The sequence below is a fragment of the Ascaphus truei genome, chromosome 8, assembly GCF_040206685.1.
Source record: "Ascaphus truei isolate aAscTru1 chromosome 8, aAscTru1.hap1, whole genome shotgun sequence".
In the NCBI taxonomy this organism is placed as follows: Eukaryota; Metazoa; Chordata; class Amphibia; order Anura; family Ascaphidae; genus Ascaphus; species Ascaphus truei.
Genome location: NC_134490.1, coordinates 61,799,648 through 61,820,393, shown reverse-complemented (window position 1 = coordinate 61,820,393; position 20,746 = coordinate 61,799,648). Strand labels below are relative to the sequence as shown.

Below are 20,746 nucleotides of genomic sequence, written 5' to 3'. Positions count from 1 at the left end.
GACTGACGCACGCACACACACACACTGACTGACGCATGCACACACACACACACACACACCGACTGACGCACGCACACACACACTGACTGACGCACACACACACAGCCGGATGCGCGCACACACACACTGACGCGCACACACAGACTGGCGCACACACACACCCACTGACTGCCACGCGCACACACTGACCCGCACACACACACTGACTGATGCACACACACACTGACTGATGCACACACACACTGACTGACGCACACACACACTGACTGACGCACACACACACTGACTGACGCACACACACACTGACTGACGCACACTGACTGACGCACACACACACTGACTGACGCACACACACAGTGACTGACGCACACACACTGACTGACGCACACATACACTGACTGACGCACACACACACGGACGCACACACACAGACTGACTGATGCGTGCACACACACACATACACACTGACGCGCACACACAGACTGACGCGCACACACAGACTGGCGCGCGCACACATACACACACCTACTGACTGACACGCACACATACACTGACTGACGCACACACACATACACTGACTGATGCACACACACACACACTGACACACACACACACACTGACGCACACACACACACACACACTGACTGACGCTGACGCACACACACACACTGACGCGCACACACACTGCATGAAGCTGTAAAGGAGGGGAGAACGGAGCTGGAAAGGGGTCGGGGGACCGGACCGGTAAATGGGGGGGAAGGGACCGGACCTGTAAAGGGGGGGGAGGGAGCTGGATTGATGGGAACGGGGGACAAACAGAGAGGGGGGAGACAGGGGAAGAGAGAGGGGGTAGACAGGGGAAGAGAGAGAGGGGGGGGAAGAGATAGAGAGAGGGGGGGAGACAGAGGAAGAGAGAGAGAGGGGAGAGGGAGGGGGGAGACAGGGAAAGAGAGAGAGAGAGAGGGGAAGAGAGAGCGAGAGTGGGGGAGACAGGGGAAGAGAGAGAGAGGGGAGAGGGAGGGGGGAGACAGGGAAAGAGAGAGAGGGGGGAGGAGAGAGAGGAGAGCTAGTGTGTATATATATATATATATATATATATATATATATATATATATATATATATATATATATATATATACAGTATATATATATTATAAAATGAAGGTGCTAGTAAACCCCTCGCACATAAATCAAATCAATCAGTGGTGAAATAGTGATGTCATCAATTGTATTATAGTTTCCAAATGTATAAAGTGATACTGTATATTTAGGGCTAATGTGTACCAATTGCAACAAATCAATTCAAAATGGCAGTTCAAATACATTTTAAAAAATAGACAAGTGTTCACAAATATTGAATAAATATAATATAAAAAAAGCTATAAAAATATGTATAGCAAGGACAAAGATTACAAATATTAAGTAACAATAATAATGCAGCTGTTCTAATACAGACTTTCCAAGTGTGTTTGCACCAAATCTTATTAGAAATATCCAGGGAAACCCTCCAAGGGAAAAAGAGAAAGCAAGGAGGAGAGAAAAACCCCACAGAAAAACAATAATTATACAGTGTAGTATGTATTATAACAAACTTAGGGGCCTATTCTATATCAATAACTTAAAAAAAAAACGGTGGGACGGTTACGCCGCCATTTTTTGGAGCATTGCTATCACGGTATTCAGAAAGCCTCAATTACTTGTGATAGCAAACTTCCCAGAACAGGCGAGTAGCCAGTGATGTGACGCTCGCCTCTCTCAAAAGGGCTCACCCGACGGTTTGTCCAGCTGCAGAGAGAGCTGCACAGAGAGAGCCGCCTCTCCCTGCGCAAATCTCGCCAGCGATCGCAGGCTTTTAATACATTTTTTTATACTAGTGTATGTGAGCAGGGGGTCTCCGGAGCAGAACCGCGCTGATTTGAGGTCCGGGGACACCCTGCTTCCCTGAGATACAGGCCCCGTTATGGGGTGCCGGTATCTCCTATGCATTTAAATGTCTTGCGCCACGTGATCGTGGGAATAAAATGCATAGGAGATACCGGCACCCCATAACGTGGCCTGTATCTCGGGAAGCAGGGGTCCCCAGACCTGAAACCAATGCTGTTCTGCTCCGGAAACCCCCTGCTCATGTTCACTAGTATTAAAAAAAAAATGTATTAAACAGCTTAATTACCTTAGCGACTAGCCGCAAAGGCACTTAAGGTGTTAACCACCAGTGGCCAGTTTATTGTGGGTAGCGGGGGTGAGTGAAGGGAGTATTTGGCCATTGGTGGGTGTTTGGGGCTTGCAGGGGGTTGCGGGAGGAGTTAACCCCTTCATTACCGTAGCGGTTAATACCGCTAAGTTAATGAAGGGATTAACCCCTCCCACTACCACCCGGTAGGCCTAAACATCCATCCTTGGGGCTACTACCCCCTTCATTCAATCCCTCTATCCACAATAAACAAAAATACACACAACAACCCTATTATTCACCGCTTCTACCCCAACAACCCCCACCAAAAAACATACAGTACCGTAATGGGCAAAATAACTATTATCCAGATATGGATAATAGCTGATTTGACCATTCAAAATAAAAAATTAGCCAGCCAGCATAAATAAAGTAAATAAAACTTTCTACTTACCCCTGCAATCACGAAGGGCATCCTCGTCAGCATACTCCAGGTACATGTCCTCGGTTGCCAGCAAGAGTACATGAAAAAATACAATCTACTGGCCCCTAATCACCTTAGCGATTAATAACCGCTATAGTAATTAAGGGGTTAATCCCCGTCCCCCACTACCCACCTGTGAGGCCTAACCACCCACCCTGTACCCATTGATTGGCACAGTGGTTCATCAATCATACCCATATAATATGGGCATGATAAGCCACTCTAGCACTCAATGGTCAACCTAATAAAAATCATTAAGGCCAAAAATACACAAGAATAAAAGAAATACACAAGCACCTAAACACCCCAACAATAAAATAATTAAAAAGCCTAAACAAAAATACACACAACAACCCTATTAGCAGCAGCAGGGCACAGTGTCACAGGGCACAGCGTCGCAGGGCACAGCGTCACAGGGCACAGCGTCACAGGGCACAGCATCACAGGGCACAGCATCACAGGGCACAGCATCACAGGGCACACCATCACAGGGCACAGCATCACAGGGCACAGCGTCACAGGGCACAGCGTCACAGGGCACACCATCACAGGGCACAGCATCACAGGGCACAGCGTCACAGGGCACAGCATCACAGGGCACAGCATCACAGGGCACAGCGTCACAGGGCACAGCGTCACAGGGCACAGCGTCACAGGGCACAGCGTCACAGGGCACAGCGTCACAGGGCACAGCGTCACAGGGCACACCATCACAGGGCACAGCATCACAGGGCACAGCATCACAGGGTACAGCGTCACAGGGCACAGCGTCACAGGGCACACCATCACAGGGCACAGCATCACAGGGCACAGCGTCACAGGGCACAGCGTCACAGGGCACAGCGTCACAGGGCACAGCGTCACAGGGCACACCATCACAGGGCACAGCATCACAGGGCACAGCATCACAGGGCACAGCGTCACAGGGCACAGCATCACAGGGCACAGCGTCACAGGGCACAGCGTCACAGGGCACACCATCACAGGGCACAGCGTCACAGGGCACAGCGTCACAGGGCACAGCGTCACAGGGCACAGCGTCACAGGGCACAGCGTCACAGGGCACACCATCACAGGGCACAGCATCACAGGGCACAGCATCACAGGGCACCGCGTCACAGGGCACAGCGTCACAGGGCACAGCGTCACAGGGCACAGCGTCACAGGGCACAGCGTCACAGGGCACAGCATCACAGGGCACAGCGTCACAGGGCACAGCGTCACAGGGTACAGCATCACAGGGCACAGCGTCACAGGGCACAGCGTCACAGGGCACAGCGTCACAGGGCACACCATCACAGGGCACAGCATCACAGGGCACAGCGTCACAGGGTACAGCATCACAGGGCACAGCATCACAGGGCACAGCGTCACAGGGCACAGCGTCACAGGGCACAGCGTCACAGGGCACACCATCACAGGGCACAGCATCACAGGGCACAGCGTCACAGGGTACAGCGTCACAGGGCACAGCGTCACAGGGCACAGCGTCACAGGGCACAGCGTCACAGGGCACAGCATCACAGGGCACAGCGTCACAGGGCACAGCGTCACAGGGCACAGCATCACAGGGCACCGCATCACAGGGCACCGCATCACAGGGCACAGCGTCGCAGGGCACAGCATCACAGGGCACAGCATCACAGGGCACAGCATCACAGGGCACAGCGTCACAGGGCACAGCATCACAGGGCACAGCATCACAGGGCACAGCGTCACAGGGCACAGCGTCACAGGGCACAGCGTCACAGGGCACAGCGTCACAGGGCACAGCATCACAGGGCACAGCGTCACAGGGCACAGCGTCACAGGGCACAGCGTCACAGGGCACAGCGTCACAGGGCACAGCATCACAGGGCACAGCATCACAGGGCACAGCGTCGCAGGGCACAGCGTACAGCATCACAGGGCACAGCGTCACAGGGCACAGCGTCACAGGGCACAGCATCACAGGGTACAGCGTCGCAGGGCACAGCATCACAGGGCACAGCATCACAGGGTACAGCGTCACAGGGCACAGCGTCACAGGGCACAGCGTACAGCATCACAGGGCACAGCGTCACAGGGCACAGCGTCACAGGGCACAGCGTACAGCATCACAGGGCACAGCGTCACAGGGCACAGCGTCACAGGGCACAGCGTCACAGGGCACAGCATCACAGGGCACAGCATCACAGGGCACAGCATCACAGGGCACAGCGTCGCAGGGCACAGCGTCGCAGGGCACAGCGTCACAGGGCACAGCGTCACAGGGCACAGCGTCGCAGGGCACAGCGTCGCAGGGCACAGCGTCACAGGGCACAGCATCACAGGGCACAGCATCACAGGGCACAGCATCACAGGGCACAGCGTCGCAGGGCACAGCGTCGCAGGGCACAGCGTCACAGGGCACAGCGTCACAGGGCACACCATCACAGGGCACAGCATCACAGGGCACAGCGTCACAGGGCACACCATCACAGGGCACAGCGTCACAGGGCACAGCATCACAGGGCACAGCGTCACAGGGCACAGCATCACAGGGCACAGCGTCACAGGGCACAGCATCACAGGGCACAGCATCACAGGGCACAGCGTCACAGGGCACAGCGTACAGCATCACAGGGCACAGCGTCACAGGGCACAGCGTCACAGGGCACAGCGTCACAGGGCACAGCGTCACAGGGCACAGCGTCACAGGGTACAGCGTCGCAGGGCACAGCATCACAGGGCACAGCGTCACAGGGCACAGCGTCACAGGGCACAGCGTCACAGGGCACAGCGTCACAGGGCACAGCGTCACAGGGCACAGTGTCACAGGGCACAGCGTACAGCATCACAGGGCACAGCATCACAGGGTACAGCGTCGCAGGGCACAGCATCACAGGGCACAGCATCACAGGGTACAGCGTCACAGGGCACAGCGTCACAGGGCACAGCGTACAGCATCACAGGGCACAGCGTCACAGGGCACAGCGTACAGCATCACAGGGCACAGCGTCACAGGGCACAGCGTCACAGGGCACAGCGTCACAGGGCACAGCATCACAGGGCACAGCATCACAGGGCACAGCGTCACAGGGCACAGCATCACAGGGCACAGCATCACAGGGCACAGCATCACAGGGCACAGCGTCACAGGGCACACCATCACAGGGCACAGCATCACAGGGCACAGCGTCACAGGGCACAGCATCACAGGGCACAGCATCACAGGGCACAGCGTCGCAGGGCACAGCGTCACAGGGCACAGCGTCACAGGGCACAGCGTCACAGGGCACAGCGTCACAGGGCACAGCATCACAGGGCACAGCATCACAGGGCACAGCGTCGCAGGGCACAGCGTCACAGGGCACAGCGTCACAGGGCACAGCGTCACAGGGCACAGCGTCACAGGGCACAGTGTCACAGGGCACAGCGTACAGCGTACAGCGTCGCAGGGCACAGCGTCGCAGGGCACAGCGTCACAGGGCACAGCGTCACAGGGCACAGCATCACAGGGTACAGCGTCACAGGGCACAGCGTCACAGGGCACAGCGTCACAGGGCACAGCGTCACAGGGCACAGCGTCACAGGGCACAGCGTCACAGGGCACAGCATCACAGGGCACAGCTGTCTGCTTTGGATATCACTTAAATGGAAGGTAACGATCAAAAGAGGTTCAGACCAGAGAAGTCTCTTGGTGAGATCTTCTCCTAAAAAAGCCTGGAGTAACTTAATATAGTGTATATATTAATATAGTGTTGACTGTTCAACAATCAACCCCTCTGAGGAAAATATATATGCAAAATACATGGATGCTAGGGATGTGCGTAAAGTTTGCACAAGTTTGTAAATCTCTTGAAAATATTTCGCCCAATTTTTTTCCGCTAAGTTAGGTGCTCAAAATATGCAAAAATCACATGGCTAATGCAAATGAATGTGAAAATCAATATAAATCATTATATTTTTTTGAATTTTTGATTAAAATTGCTTTATTTTGCAACTGTACTGCAAAAAAAATTAGGAAAATGGCTAAATCTCTGTAAAATTTGTCGAGAAATGACACTGTTTAATTGCCGACATTTATATATCCCTAATTGATGGATTCTTGCGTTCGCCTTTTCTTATTATACTCTTTGGGCTATGTTATTAAAGTTCCCTTGGTGTAAAACAGGTGAAAAAAAAGTAGCATTATGTTTATCAGAGGACAAAAACCCAGCACTATTTGTACCAAAGTAAGTCACTAATCTCCGGTACTCGTTACCGCACTGCGCTCCCGCGTTAACGGCTCAAGTCAAAGGCAGTTAACACGGCATTGCAGTGCGTTAATGAGAGGTTAGTAAATTTCCCCCCAATTGTTCTGTGTATGTACAGGCATACCCCGGTTTAAGGACACTCACTTGAAGTACACTCGCGAGTAAGGACATATCGCCCAATAGGCAAACGGCAGCTCGCGCATGCGCCTGTCAGCGCGTCCTGAACAACAATACCGGCTCCCTACCTGTACCGAAGCTGTGCGCAAGCGGGGAGACTATAGAGCCTGTTACACATGCGTTATTTACATCAGTTATGCACGTATATGACGATTGCAGTACAGTACGTGCATCGATAAGTGGGAAAAAGGTAGTGCTTCACTTTAAATACATTTTCGCAATACATACATGCTCCGGTCCCATTGCGTATGTTAATGCGGGGTATGCCTATATAGAGGACTATATCACACTGTATTTGATGGTTATGTGCTGATACTCTAATATTGGCTATTTCGCAGGTTGCAAACCTTACCATATAATCATGTGCACTGGTAACTGCAGAGCCATCTTCCAAATAATGTGTTGCCGTGAAGCTGCCTGCGCAAAGTCCCCTGGAAAACAAGTATGCATGTGTATTATTAAAATGAATGAATAAAAAAAATGAATAAAACACCACACATTTCTTATCCACTTTTCCGGCAATATATACAGCACATGAAAGGATTCATTAAAAATATTAAAATAGAAAACAGAAAACCTCCATCTGTGTTCCTAATAATATTTCACTTTTATATATGAATGAGACAAAATAAGAGACAGTTGAAATCGTAATGAATTTTTATATGAAAACTGTTCTACTTAATTGTAGGAAATGTTTTCATTTGACTAGAAGAATCTAGATGGACTTTGTTCTAAGGAAGAAACTGAACTTTAATACACAGACAATTATTCCTAATTCATGGCAAGGTTGGAATATAATTTAATCTCTATAGCATAGAATGCGTTAAACAAACAGTATAACATTTTTCAAATAGACAAATAGCCATTGATACACTGTACATAGCAGGGGCCAGGGCCGGTGCAACCATTAGGCGACTTAGGCGGTCGCCTTGTGCTGCACATTAGGGGGGGCAGCAGGAGCAGTGGTAGAAGAGGTTGGAAAGCGCAGGGTAGCAGCAGAGGAGAAGGATGGCGGGTGGCATGGGAGAAGAGGATGGAGGATCGAGGGAGAAGAGGACAGAGGACCACTGATGGGAAGGGCGGCAGAGGATGACGGCCAGGGAGGAGAAGTCTCCAGCGGTCAGACCCGGAAGTTTTCACTGGCTTCGGTATCTGCTGCTGCTACGGCGCATCTCCTCCCTGGCCATCCTGCTCTGCTCCAGCGGACTCTTTGAAAAAGTCCATAGCCTGGACGAAACATGTTAGAGTGGTTGCCTGATGTTTGCTGCTAGCGATCAATAAAGTTTTTTTAAACATCCATGCGTTGGCTGCTGAAGTTGCTGTGAACCACGGACCATCCTACCCCCTTCTTCCTGTGTCATCATTTCCGGAGGAGCACGCTGACGCCAGCTACACCAGAGGAGGAAGCCGCTGCAGAATTCCCTGCACCAACAGGGACGGCTTTTTCGTGAGTACTCCTAACCTCCACGCGGTATTTCAGGGAGATTATTGAGGCTGTTAGTACCGGGCTGTGATTTACTTGGGGGAGCCCCTTAGGGAGGTGTCCCCCTGTACCTCTATCCGGCTTACTATTACCAACTCCCTGTTTTTAATACCGGAGGCTTATTGTTTCATTAATCATTGCTGGGTCTCTCTTCAATCAAGTTGCCATAAAGTGTGTCCACTACCTGTTAGCAGCCTCGGTATACTGGGTAATTCCAAATTCTCTACCCACACCATTGGTATACACTACCACACACACCTTATGTAAAGCACTGTATAAACTGTGGGCACTTTATAAATGTATAATTACACACATACATACATACCACACATACTCTTACATCACTAACATTCAGGGACCATTTAACACCTTAAGTCAAGGGAGCGCAATTTTTTTCCCTGCCCCGGCATTAATTTAAATGTATTCGGGAAGCGTGCGGGAGCCTCGGTTAACCCCGCAGAGAGTCTCGCACCCCCCTGGGGGCCCAGTGGCGGCCCCCCACTTTGCACACGCTGCGCTTAAGTCATAAATTGCTTACTGCACAGGGGGGAGGGATAGGCTTCAGTCAGATACATTCCAGGATGCACTGTTTTTAAGTAAAAACCTTTCTTGTTTTATCCATTGTAACATCACCGGAAGAAGAGATCAGTGTATCTCGAAAGCTCGCACAAATAAAAGCATTTCGTTAGCCACAGAACGGTATCGTCTATTCGTTTTTGATAATATATATTTTTTGTGTTTATATATACTTTTCAAAATATCATTTGTATTCTTTTACATTGGAATTGTGGCGCTTTTTTTATTCCGCGTGCGTGCGTATATAAAACTTTTTTTTCATAAAATGGAAACTAATGATCTGTGTTCCCCATTTTTGAAGAAATTGACCTTCTTTTGTATCATGTTGACTTCTAGCGTGTCTTCCTCCCCTAGTTCAACCACCAACGCATGAGAGGGGAGAGGGGAAAGGTATTGTTTGAGTGCTTGTTGCAGCACTGGTATGGTGGTGGCGGTAGACTTTAGTGCCGGAGACGGCGTTTGGGGCAAAAAAAAAATCCCACCTATGGCCTGTCGCATTACTGCACATAGCTGGTCTGAATTGTTTGGTTGTTGCTGTAAATTTGTAGCAATTCTGGAACATGTAGAATTCTGCTGCTGTTGAAGTCTATTCTGTCTGTAGCTGTACCTTTCATTTTTGCATTGTATTATTTTCATGCTGTCCTCATGCATGCCAGGCAGATCCCTCATTGGTGATCGGTGATACTGTACATTGTGTGTGCACAATGGAATAGCTGTGACCTTGAATGTTGGGATGCTGTTGCTGCTGTTGTGTAGCCTCCTCAGTCTCTCTCAGGGCTGGCGAACTCCTGTCCATAAGGGTCACCCACAAGTAAGGTTTTAAGGCTATCCCTGCTTCAGCGCAGGTGACTCAATCAATAGCACAGGTGTTGGCTGAGCCACTGATTGAGCCACCAGTGCTGAAGTAGAGATAGCCTTAAAACCTGACCTGTTGATGGCCCTTGAGAACTGGAATTGGCCACTCCTGGTTTACGTCAATGCTGTGGGTGGAGGTGCAGGCACTTCCTCTTCTGCAGACTGGAGCAGTGCAATGTCCTGAGGATGCTGGACAGACTACAGTTCCTGCACTGGTTCCGGAATTAGTGGAACGGTTGTTGTGGGTATTGGTGTATGTTGCCAGGAAGGACCTGAAAAACATTAGTATAAAAAAAAAAAAAAGAACTGTATCTATTTTAGCACTGTGTTTCCTTTCAGTTTACCTGCAATTATTACCCTTATTTCAGCGTTACTAATTTACTGCTGTACCGGTATGTAACATAGAAAAACTATTTTCAAGCTATTATAAGATAATAGTTAAATATTTAATGTCCCAATAACATTGAACTTCACAACAAGATTAGTTATGATAGCATTCTTCAAATGACAGTGACAGCAAGGGAACTATTGACTTCATATATGTATGTTATCTTCTATAAACAATCTGTTCGCATGGCTTACAGAATCTATATTTATGTGAACGTTACATCTTGTTCTTTGGAACTTACCAGCTTCTTCCACCTCTTCTTCAACTTGAATCCTGCCAGTGTGTAGTCCAAGGTGCCCACAATGCCACGGATCACATCTTCATGGACCACTGCCTTCATATTCTCCTCATAGAGAGGGCCTGGACCTCCAGCGGTGCTTCGGTTGTGGGATCTCTCCTTCACCATTTTCTCTTTTCTGCTGATGCCCCCATATATTTGCTTACAGTGCTGTACTGTACGGGCGAATACTCCAATGCTCCAATGCTGGCGAGTGCCTCAAATTTCTCACCAGCTCCTTTTTTAAGCCTCTATGGAAGTTTTGACAGCTAATTTATCAAAGATGATATCATCAACCTCTATATAGCACAAATAAATATTCTGTGGGAGTTCCAGTTATTCCTTCAATTATGCTTGTGGCAACTATCCCTTAGGCAGTATTGTGATAAAAAAAAAAAAAAGGTCATGATCAATATGATCATAAATAGGGATCTGGCAAATATGTCCAGAAAGTCACAACATGTGTTAATTACAGTACATTTTGTACAAATATGCCAGATCCCTATTTATGATCACATAGATCAGGGGGGCGCAAACTTTTTTCCCTGCGCCACCCTGCTGGATGTCCTCCTCTCTGCGCGCCCCCCTTCCCCCTCACCTTGATTCCCGGCGTCTGGATGTCATGACGTCACGTCGCAATAGCAACATGACGTCACATGACCCCGCGGCGCGTTGCCATGGCCCTGCAGCTCCCCCGGCACTTAATTTAAGGTCCTTCGGGAAGCGAGCGGGGCCTCTGTAAACCCCGCGCCCCCCGCCGCTAATCTCGCACCCCCACTTTTTGCGCACCGCTGACATAGATCATTATTTTTTTTTTAATCATGATATCATACCTCCAAATTTTTTCCAAGATGATCTCATTTTCAACATCAGAGAATTTAGCATTCCTCATTCTCTGCTTGTCTGATCTTGCAGCACTGGCTTTCTCAGTAGCTAGAGGCTGTACTTGTGCCTTCAATGGGGCTTCAAACTGTCTCCTATCTGCCTCTTCACTACTCCCAAGCCTTTCTACCTTCTTTTTCTCTCTTGTACACTTCTTTCCTCCAGTTCTTATCTAGCCTACTGCCCGTCTCACACCACCTGTTCTCACCTCCTCCCCACCACTCTTCCAATAGCATTCCTCCAGAAATTCTCCTCTTCTCCACTATGCCAGCACTTCCCCTCCCAGTCAAGGACATCTGGTCATGGCTGTTTTGCCGTGACCAAATGACCGTCGGCACTGGCTGCTACACACCCCACCGCCGGGACACTCCATCGCTAAGGTTAATGACTAACCTTACCCTTTACCCTAAACCCCCCTAATACTAACTACTCCTTACCCTAAACATCTAAACCCATTTACCCTAAACCCTTAAATTAACTCCTTACCCTAACCGCTAAAACCCATACAGTTAACCCCTTAAACCCCATATTTGGAGGGAGAATGATCACATTTGATTCTGTCCAAACCCAGCAGCATGAAAAAGACCTGCTAACTTGGAAAGTGGGGAGGGGCAAGATTAAACCCTGGGGGGAGGGCCACTAATCTCCAAACAGCTGAGACCATGCCTTGATGTGGCTTGCAGGCTTATAATGCTTTGGCCAAATAGTTTAACTAAATTACCCCTTTTCAAGAGAATCTATAGGTATTCACTGTATTTGTGCATATTGGATATAGCTTTGGGCTTGTCTGTCTTTTGTTGTACTGTGTTGGCCGCGCCCAGAAGCACTCCTTTTGACACATACATATATAATATGAGGTATGTTTTGGGGCTTCTGGAGCTTGCTGGGATTCTGTGTGTTTATCAGCATTTTCCAGCCGATTTCTGCTGGTTGGAGGATAGTGCCCCCCCCCCCAAGGGTTTAAGCTCGCCCCTCCCCACTTTCCAAGTTACCGGGTCTTTTTCATGCTGGTTAGTGGGAATGAGAATTTTAATCAGGTAGTGTTAGGACCTGCAAATTTGGTCAAGCCTTGATGTGGCTTGCAGTCTTATTTATAATACTTTGGCCAAAGGGTTTAACTTAATGACCCCTTTTCAAGAGAATATATAGGTATTTCACTGTCTATGTTTGTCATATTGGATATAGCTTTGGGCTTTTCTTTTTGTTGTTGTATACATTTGGCCACACCCAGTAGCACTCCTTTTGACACATATACATATATATTATGTGATATGTTTTGGGGCTTCTGGAGCTTGTTAACCACTATACTTTCTCCAATGCATAACGTCAATTTATATGCAAATTATATTTATTAATGTTAGCATGTGATGAATATAATACTGTTTAAGGGAACAAAATGATCAGCACAAATCACACATTTATAAGGTTTCAGATAATACTGTAACTCACATTAATCGAAGTTTAGTCAATTTATGCCAGAGGCGCCAGTATGATTGTTTGTGGTACTAGAATTACATTAAGCAGCAGGTCCAGTTCTAAGCCTGTACTGTACCTAGTTCACCTTTGCAATCTAATTCAGTCACCACATATATTCTGATGTTATATTCTGATGTAGTATCTAATTTATTGGTAATGGCACAAAGTAGGTCATTGACTTTGGAGACACACTTCCCCTTGACATTATTATGCTCCGTGCAAACTTGGTATGAGAATGATAAAATGACACTCCTCTGAGATAATAGCAAAATCTCTCAACTACAGGAATTAATTTCCCAGTTGTTTTGATTTTAGACAGAGAAAATATCAGGATTCAAAGCAAGGGAACCCACTTTGTCTGATAAATTACAAATATGTTACAAGGAAAATAGTGGTGTCATTTGGAAATTATATATACAGTATATATACAGTATATATATATATATATATATATTGGCCCTGTTTCTCAAAATAAATAAAGTATATTTTAAGCACCAGAAGTATAAGGAGACTTGTGAAGGTCGAAGGGCCTGGGTGAAAACGGAGAAACTTTGAGCTTGGCTGAATCGCCGTTCAGGAGATCATCTATTGGGTTGCATCCTGTGAAAAAGGGGTTCTCAACCCAGTCCTCAAGACCCCCACCCTAACAGGTCAGGTTTTTAGGATATCCCTGCTTCAGCACAGGTGCCTCAATCAGTACCTGCTTCACACAGGTGGGTTAATCAGTGGCTGAGTCTTTGACTGAGCCAGCTGTGCTGAAGCAGGGATATCCTGAAAACCTGACCTGTTGGGTTTTGAGGACTGGAATTAAGAACCCCTGTTTCGAAGGACTAATTTATTTGATAGATTTGTAGCTGACCCCCATGATCTGAATAATGGTTAATGTTGTACTGTATTAAGTAAACAGTATCATATTGTATATATACACACAAAAAAACTATTTTTTATAAACATACATGTTATATATCCATAAAGTAAACTGTCCCAAATCCCCTCTTTTAGAAACATATTCATATCTACATGACATGCTGTAAGTATGTGAAATATCATACAAACATTTTAAACTGGAGGCGATTGTCACGTTTAGAGCTTGTATCCCCTTTAAACACCGTGATTACAGGAACAAATAACAAGGGAAATAAAACAATGCTAAAGGAAGGAAATTATGATGGGTTATTCTGACGTAATTACCTGCCCTGTATTTCCCATTGAATGTCTGTGACATAACTACTGCTGGTATCAAATTAAGTAGGGCGAGTCCGGAATGGGATGTTTCGGTGCGGCCATCTCGCCGCTGCCGGCATTTAGCCAACGCAGATCAGCCGCAGGGGACAGCTATCCGCCATCATTTTCACAGCCAAAGTAAGTAAGTGGTTAGAGGGATAAGTGTTAGTATTTGTGTTAACTTTAGGGGTTTCGGGTAAGGGGTTAAGGTTCGGGTTTTTTAGGGTAAGGGGTTAACGGGTTACTGTAAGGGGTTTTATGGTAAGGGGTAATGGTTAGGGTTTTTTGGGTGAGGGGTCCGATTGGGGGTTAAGGCTGACAGCTATAATTTACACCTCCAACACAGCACTGTTCTGCACTCTCCCTACATCACACACAGCTTCCCAGCTAATTTCCCCGAGCTTGTCGTTATTGTTATGGCAGATACAGTATACAGTACAATCATATAATTAAAGATTGGCTTACGGAATTACATTTTGTATGGTGTTTTTATTTGTTTTGCAACGTTCTTTGTTTTTCTTTTCTTAAACAGCATGTAATGGAAAACAAAATCACAATTTGTGTAAACCCCTCACCATCAATGTGTTTATTTTAGCAGGTGCTACTATTATATGTTGATATACAGTAATCCTAGAAGAACAATGCTGGCATAATCTGTACTCGTACTGTATCACCAACAGCTGTTGTGTCGTTTTATAAAAAATAAAGCATATTTTAACGTGTATGTTAAGGGTGACAGAACCAAGCATCAAAATCAATAAATAACGCAAGTTTACCCATTTTGATGTCATTAAATGAGGATACCTGTATATAAGTAGCGTTATAGGGCTACAACCAAAATTGCAAGCAATCTTTGATACTTAACCCAGGCTGGCATTAAGCCTACCTTGCCTATGTATTAATGTTGTACTGAGTCCTACATTTTCTGAAAACCGGGTAATGGGTACCCGGGCAAAATAAATTATTTTACCCGCCCGAGTACCCAGTTACCCGGACGGCACTTACCTGCAGAGTGAGGAAGACCGCGGCGACATCTGGGAGCAGCAGCAGAGGTCCTGGTGGCGGTGGCAGCAACACAAGTCCGTGTTCAGCCTGCGGGAGCAGCAGGAACACAGCACACAGCTGATAGCAGTGTGAGCCGGGGAACCATGGACCGGAGCAGGAGCGTTCCTATTGGACGGCCAGGCCCCCATGATCTATTTTATTGTAAGTGATGTATGTTCCTTTTTTATATACATTTCATTGAATATCGTACCGATTTTGTTTTTTGTTGTTTCTCTTGCGCCCTTTTTTGTTTTTTTTTCATTACCTGAATTTGCCCCGCTGATCACGGGAGAATAGGAGCAGCAGGGAGACAACAGTGGATATTTTGAAGAGAGAAGAACTAGTGGGACATTGCACACTTTATTGTTTCATCAATATGTATATAATGCCCACTATATACACATATGCCTATAACATTTTCTTAAACTGTTGTAGCCAGGTATCCTCCGGTCTCCCCGTACTCCCGTTTTCCCCCTCCTTACCCTCAGTATGTTATGCAGGGCAGGGGAATTGCCGGTGGTGCTCGCCCCAGGGCGCCGCCGTGTTGGGCGTGTGCATGCACGAGTGCAGCGTAGCGCATGCGTAGAAGCGGCGAGGGCCTGGAAGAGCCACAGAGGTTGCGCATGAGCGGGGCAAGGTCGTGGCGGCCATTAGAGTCACGCATGCGCAGTGTCCTATGCACACGCGGTCACAATGTTAATCCGGCAGCTCAGAGACTACAACTCCCATGATGCTTAGGGAGAAAGCGGCCTGGTGACTCACGAGAGCCAATGGGATGGCTGGATTGCTTCTGAAGGAAGGAAGGACTACTGCCTGCTGGGAGAGGAAGGCAGGAGTCAAGACCAGGAACCTGAAGGTGCAGGTTAGGACCACGGAGCAGTGCTCCAGGGACTAGGCCAGAGGTAAATCCCCAGGGCCCAGTTAGTCCCCTGAGACACTGTAGAGAAGTAACTGTATGGTGTAGGGAACTGCCTTAAGACAGGGACTCTTTCACTGTACTCATAGAGAGAGAGAGAGTGAGATGCTGCACGACAGTGCCCGACTGTCAGTACAGCGTATAGCTGGAAGAGTATCTGACTCCATGGCAGAGACTGTTTGCAAAGGATCATCATGTGACATCACGTTGCTTTGGGGGTGAGGTGCCTGCCGACAGGGGGGCGCAGGGAAAAAAGTTTGCACCCCCTGGACTAGACAACCTAGAATAGGTGTTTTACCTAAACATTTGACAAGATATTAACATTTAGGAGTCCATGTGACACGCTAGTCATGGGCAACTCATGACTAGACCACTAAGGGCTACTAAAGGCTTAATACCTTCCTTACACTAGATGGCCTACCCCTCTTGCCTACCAAAGCAAAGAGTTAACCCCCACCAGACGATGGGGCCACTCTACATGGATAGGGTAAGAGAGATTCATTTATTTCAGTAACCCCTACAGTGCCAGTGTGCGATAGGTGTGTTGGGGGAGGCTATGGTAAGGGGGGATGGGGACAGTGGTAGGTTCCCCTGGGCAGGGCTGTTAGGCCTCCCAGGGGTGAGGGTAGCATGGGTTAACTCCTTGCTTGCCTTTGCAGTAGGTAAGGCTTTGCCTCTTTTAGGTAGGCAAGGGGGGGCGTAGGAAATGTAGTTTACAAGCCTTAGAAAAGGGGTTAATATACTTTCTGCCATATGTTTTGTAATAACTCTTATAACATAAACCTATGGTAGAAGTGTGATAGTATCCTCCCCGACACTACCCATTGCATTTAAACTCCTATTGATCTACAGTATGCAGTTAATTACTGTACAGCTATCAAAATGTTAATCACACCTGGTATATTTTTAACACAATATCAATGACTTAGGCCATAACATTGTGATAAAAAAGGTGTATTCTTCCCCCCCCTCCCCCTTTTAACGGGAGTAATATTAACTTTAATTTAGCCGAGTTTAACGACTCCCAGCCTATGTTTGCAACTCTAATTAACACTGTTATTCTTTTTCTATTCACTGATTAAATCTGGAGGGTTTGAGGTGGTGCTTGTCTCTTCCTCTAAGAGACTAGAGTTCCATATAAGAAACACTATGGGAGTTATTGTCTAAACGGCAACAGTGCAGATATAGGCACCACTGTAAATTACAGTTGTTTATATTACTGTGGGTAGAATTGGGTTGTGTGAATATTAGCAGAACACACCGAATAAATAGAAAGAGAATTTACATTACCATTAAATGTGATTATATGTGTAGCAACATGGTGGCACAGCTGGCTGCAGTACTGTTAGTCGTCTGTGTTTAAGTCCCAGCTGAGCCACTTATTTTTCTCTCTCGCCTGTTTGTACGTGTTCCATTAATACGGTTTCAAATAATGTAACAGGCGTTTGAGAGGATGCTTCTGAGTTCCGTTCCCAGACACAAATGGATCTTTATTATGATGAATTATTAACAGTTTTCAGCTATTTTCCAAAAATCGGCAGTTTAAGCAATGTCCGCTGCATGGTTGATACCAATACAAGACTAAATATTTGTGTATGTTTTACATGGTTTCACTTTAACCATTATACACTGCAGAACAGAAAAACAAACAGGGTCTACAACAGGTGTGGCCAACTCCAGTCCTCAAGGGCCGCCAAGAGGTCAGATTTTAATTATATCCCTGCTTCAGCACAGGTGGCTCAGTCGAAGCCTTGGCCACCCCTGGCATAAACCTCGAAGAAACCGTAATATGTCTTCAAGCACCAGGAGATGCTTTGTAGATTAGCTCCTCTTAGTAAATTATGGGCCACGATTCTCAAAATATATGAATTTGACACTAATGTAGTAAATGTAATTTCAGGTCAGGAATCTGTTCTTCAATTTTGCTCTGGTTTCGAGAAGATTTGATTTATAGTCCTCATGGTAATCTGATGCAACCTAAGACATGTGCACTACTTTAAGATCAGCTACTGGTAGTCAAAACTCGTATCTTAACAAGCAAAATCTCTTGTCCCATATTTACTAGAAATTGCTCCGTCTTAATTGTTGATCCTGATGGTGACCTCCAACGCTGCATAAAACACGCCCCTTTTTCATAATTTGCATGCAATAAGAAGATGATGATGACTTAAGACGCAGAATACAAATATTGGTCTAAAATAATAGCAAACCCCTCTAGTAAAATAAGCTATTTTTCTTGATTTTTGCTATTTGCGCCGGCATTTTATTTGAATTTTATACATAATAACCCCTGTTCTCATTTTGCAATGAAAGTATTATAAATCTAAACATATTTATTGCACAATTATTGAGCAATGTTTATTACAGAAAGTGCACCAGCAATGCTAATGCAGTTTGTTACATCAGCCATAATAAAATCAGTACATTCTCTTTAACCTCTCTTTTTTTTAAATTTTTTTTACAACCTACGTTTTCTTGTGCAACAGACCGCAAGCTTTACTTCAGAGCCCTGGATGTAAACATTTTATTAAAAACAAATGTATCATACTGATCTACTAGGTAATTTAATCACAAGAATTATATTAATTTGGAAAGCTGGGAAAGCAGAGTCATTTAGAAATGGATTTGCCTTTTGGCTTCCATCCAATTACACAGAAAGATTAATACCAGTTTAAATTGCCAGCTACTTAAACTAATTGGATCAATGAGATTAAGAGACCGAATGGATCCAAATAAAGTTGATTTATCATGCATTTCAGGTTTCCAGCTCAATCCATCATCACAAAAAAAAAAATAAGTGTCAACACACAATTATCAGTAGGGCCGAGCGGTTATCAGGTTTTAGCGTTGCTTTCAAGGGCAAGCAAATGTCTTGGAATCCATTGATTGACATGTTGACAATTGTATTCATTGATAACCAGATCTTTTGCATTATTTCAAACGACCAAAGTGCAAATGTGTGATAAATTAGTTTTTCACTTGAGCCACAGAGGACATTATTACTATATTTACAAGTTCTCTCCTCCCTGCCTGGGAGAAAGGAACACTTCTGCTCTTGACATCAGTAGTGCAGTTTGTAATTGAAGTGCTGCGTCAGCTGAATAACAGCTGTCAACTGGGACTTATTTAAAGATATCTGTGCACTATCGGTGCTGAAAACCTGAGACGCGCTCTGCCACCTCTGCGGTCGCGAAAACGGCCACAACAATTACAATATCAGCAATAGATGCTGCAAAAAATCGGCCACATTTTGCAACACATAGAACAAGACCCTGAAATAGGGTTGAGAGAGGGCGAGAAAGGGAGAGAGGGAGAGCGTTAGATAAATAAGCTAATTTGAATATACAAGTAAGATAATAGGCTTATTTCCCATATAGAGGAGTGTTTTAGGAGGTATAGAAGGTACTCTAAATTGGTCCCGTAAAAACAAACATTCTTGGAAACCTTTCCACATGAAACCAAGGGTCATTTTCCTATGTGCAATACTGTTGCACATCTCTAACCAGTGCTAAAAGGTTGTGTACTAGAAACTTGAGTTCTAAGTATGTTGAAGTCTGCGACCTATTTGTGGTCCAAGGTGCTCGTATCACTCATTAGACTACACACAAAAATTTCCAGAATATACAACTCGTGCATAATATAGGAAAAGATTTATCAAAGATAAAAATCCATTGGTATTTAATGGGTATTTTTCTGTGATAAATGCCTGATTTGCACCGGTTTTGCAGCTGGCAGACTGATACTTTGCCTGTGTCCCTATTAGAACATTATCACTCATCAAGCATCAATCTAGGAAAATGCTGTCTTGTCCAGATACAGCCGGCATGATTACTCCCATTAACACAATGTAACGCAAAACATTGCCTGATTTGTATGCAAAACTGAACAATGTTGTTACCGGTGGCTCTATTAGTTTGAATGGAGCCGCAATAAAGCGCACGGTAGTGTAGCTTTGTGTGATTGCTGGTGTAATAATGACTGCTACAAATGTATCATGTATCAGAAACAAATCAGTCATCCTCATACAGTTCATCAAACAATAACCATCACAAAAACGTGTGTCTTTCTCAGATGGCAGGTTAGGGGCAAATCCCGCTCAGCCTCATCTATCTGTAACATCTATGTATGTATCAAGATAACCTTTATATTGTACCAGGAATACCTGCCTTGGATGGGTATGATGCAGCTGACACAGAAATCTTTTTATTGTTTCACTATCCCCTCATTCACTTGACATTGCACGTCTCGCAAGTTCATTATGGAGGTCTTTACATTTCATAAACAGTTTTTCCCGTTAAAAACAGGCTATTCAACTGTTTCCTCTACTATCATTGCTAATCAATCGTTGATTTCCTTCGCTGTGATTATATTGTGTTATTGCTTTGACAACAAATGCTGGTCTCTTTGATTTGCTAATCTCCTTTTCTTCGTGCATTGCAAACTCAGGCCAGTCTTCATTGATACACTTGTAATAACTTCTTGTCTCTCAGCTCATTCTGCTAGATGGTCAATTGCAAAATAGGGCCTGTCGGGATAGGATGTTTCGACGCGGCCATCGCAACGCAGCCGATCAGCCG

At 46.1% G+C, this 20,746-nt stretch overlaps 1 protein-coding gene across 1 annotated transcript in view; it reads right to left on the bottom strand.

The window, feature by feature from the left end:
* Nucleotides 1-20,746, bottom strand: part of ADAM12 (ADAM metallopeptidase domain 12) — a 350,504-nt gene that overhangs the window by 156,730 nt on the left and 173,028 nt on the right. The window contains exon 4 of the mRNA XM_075612257.1: nucleotides 7,401-7,479. Within this exon, the coding sequence (XP_075468372.1) occupies nucleotides 7,401-7,479 (79 nt within the window). The remainder of the gene's footprint in view (nucleotides 1-7,400; nucleotides 7,480-20,746) is intronic.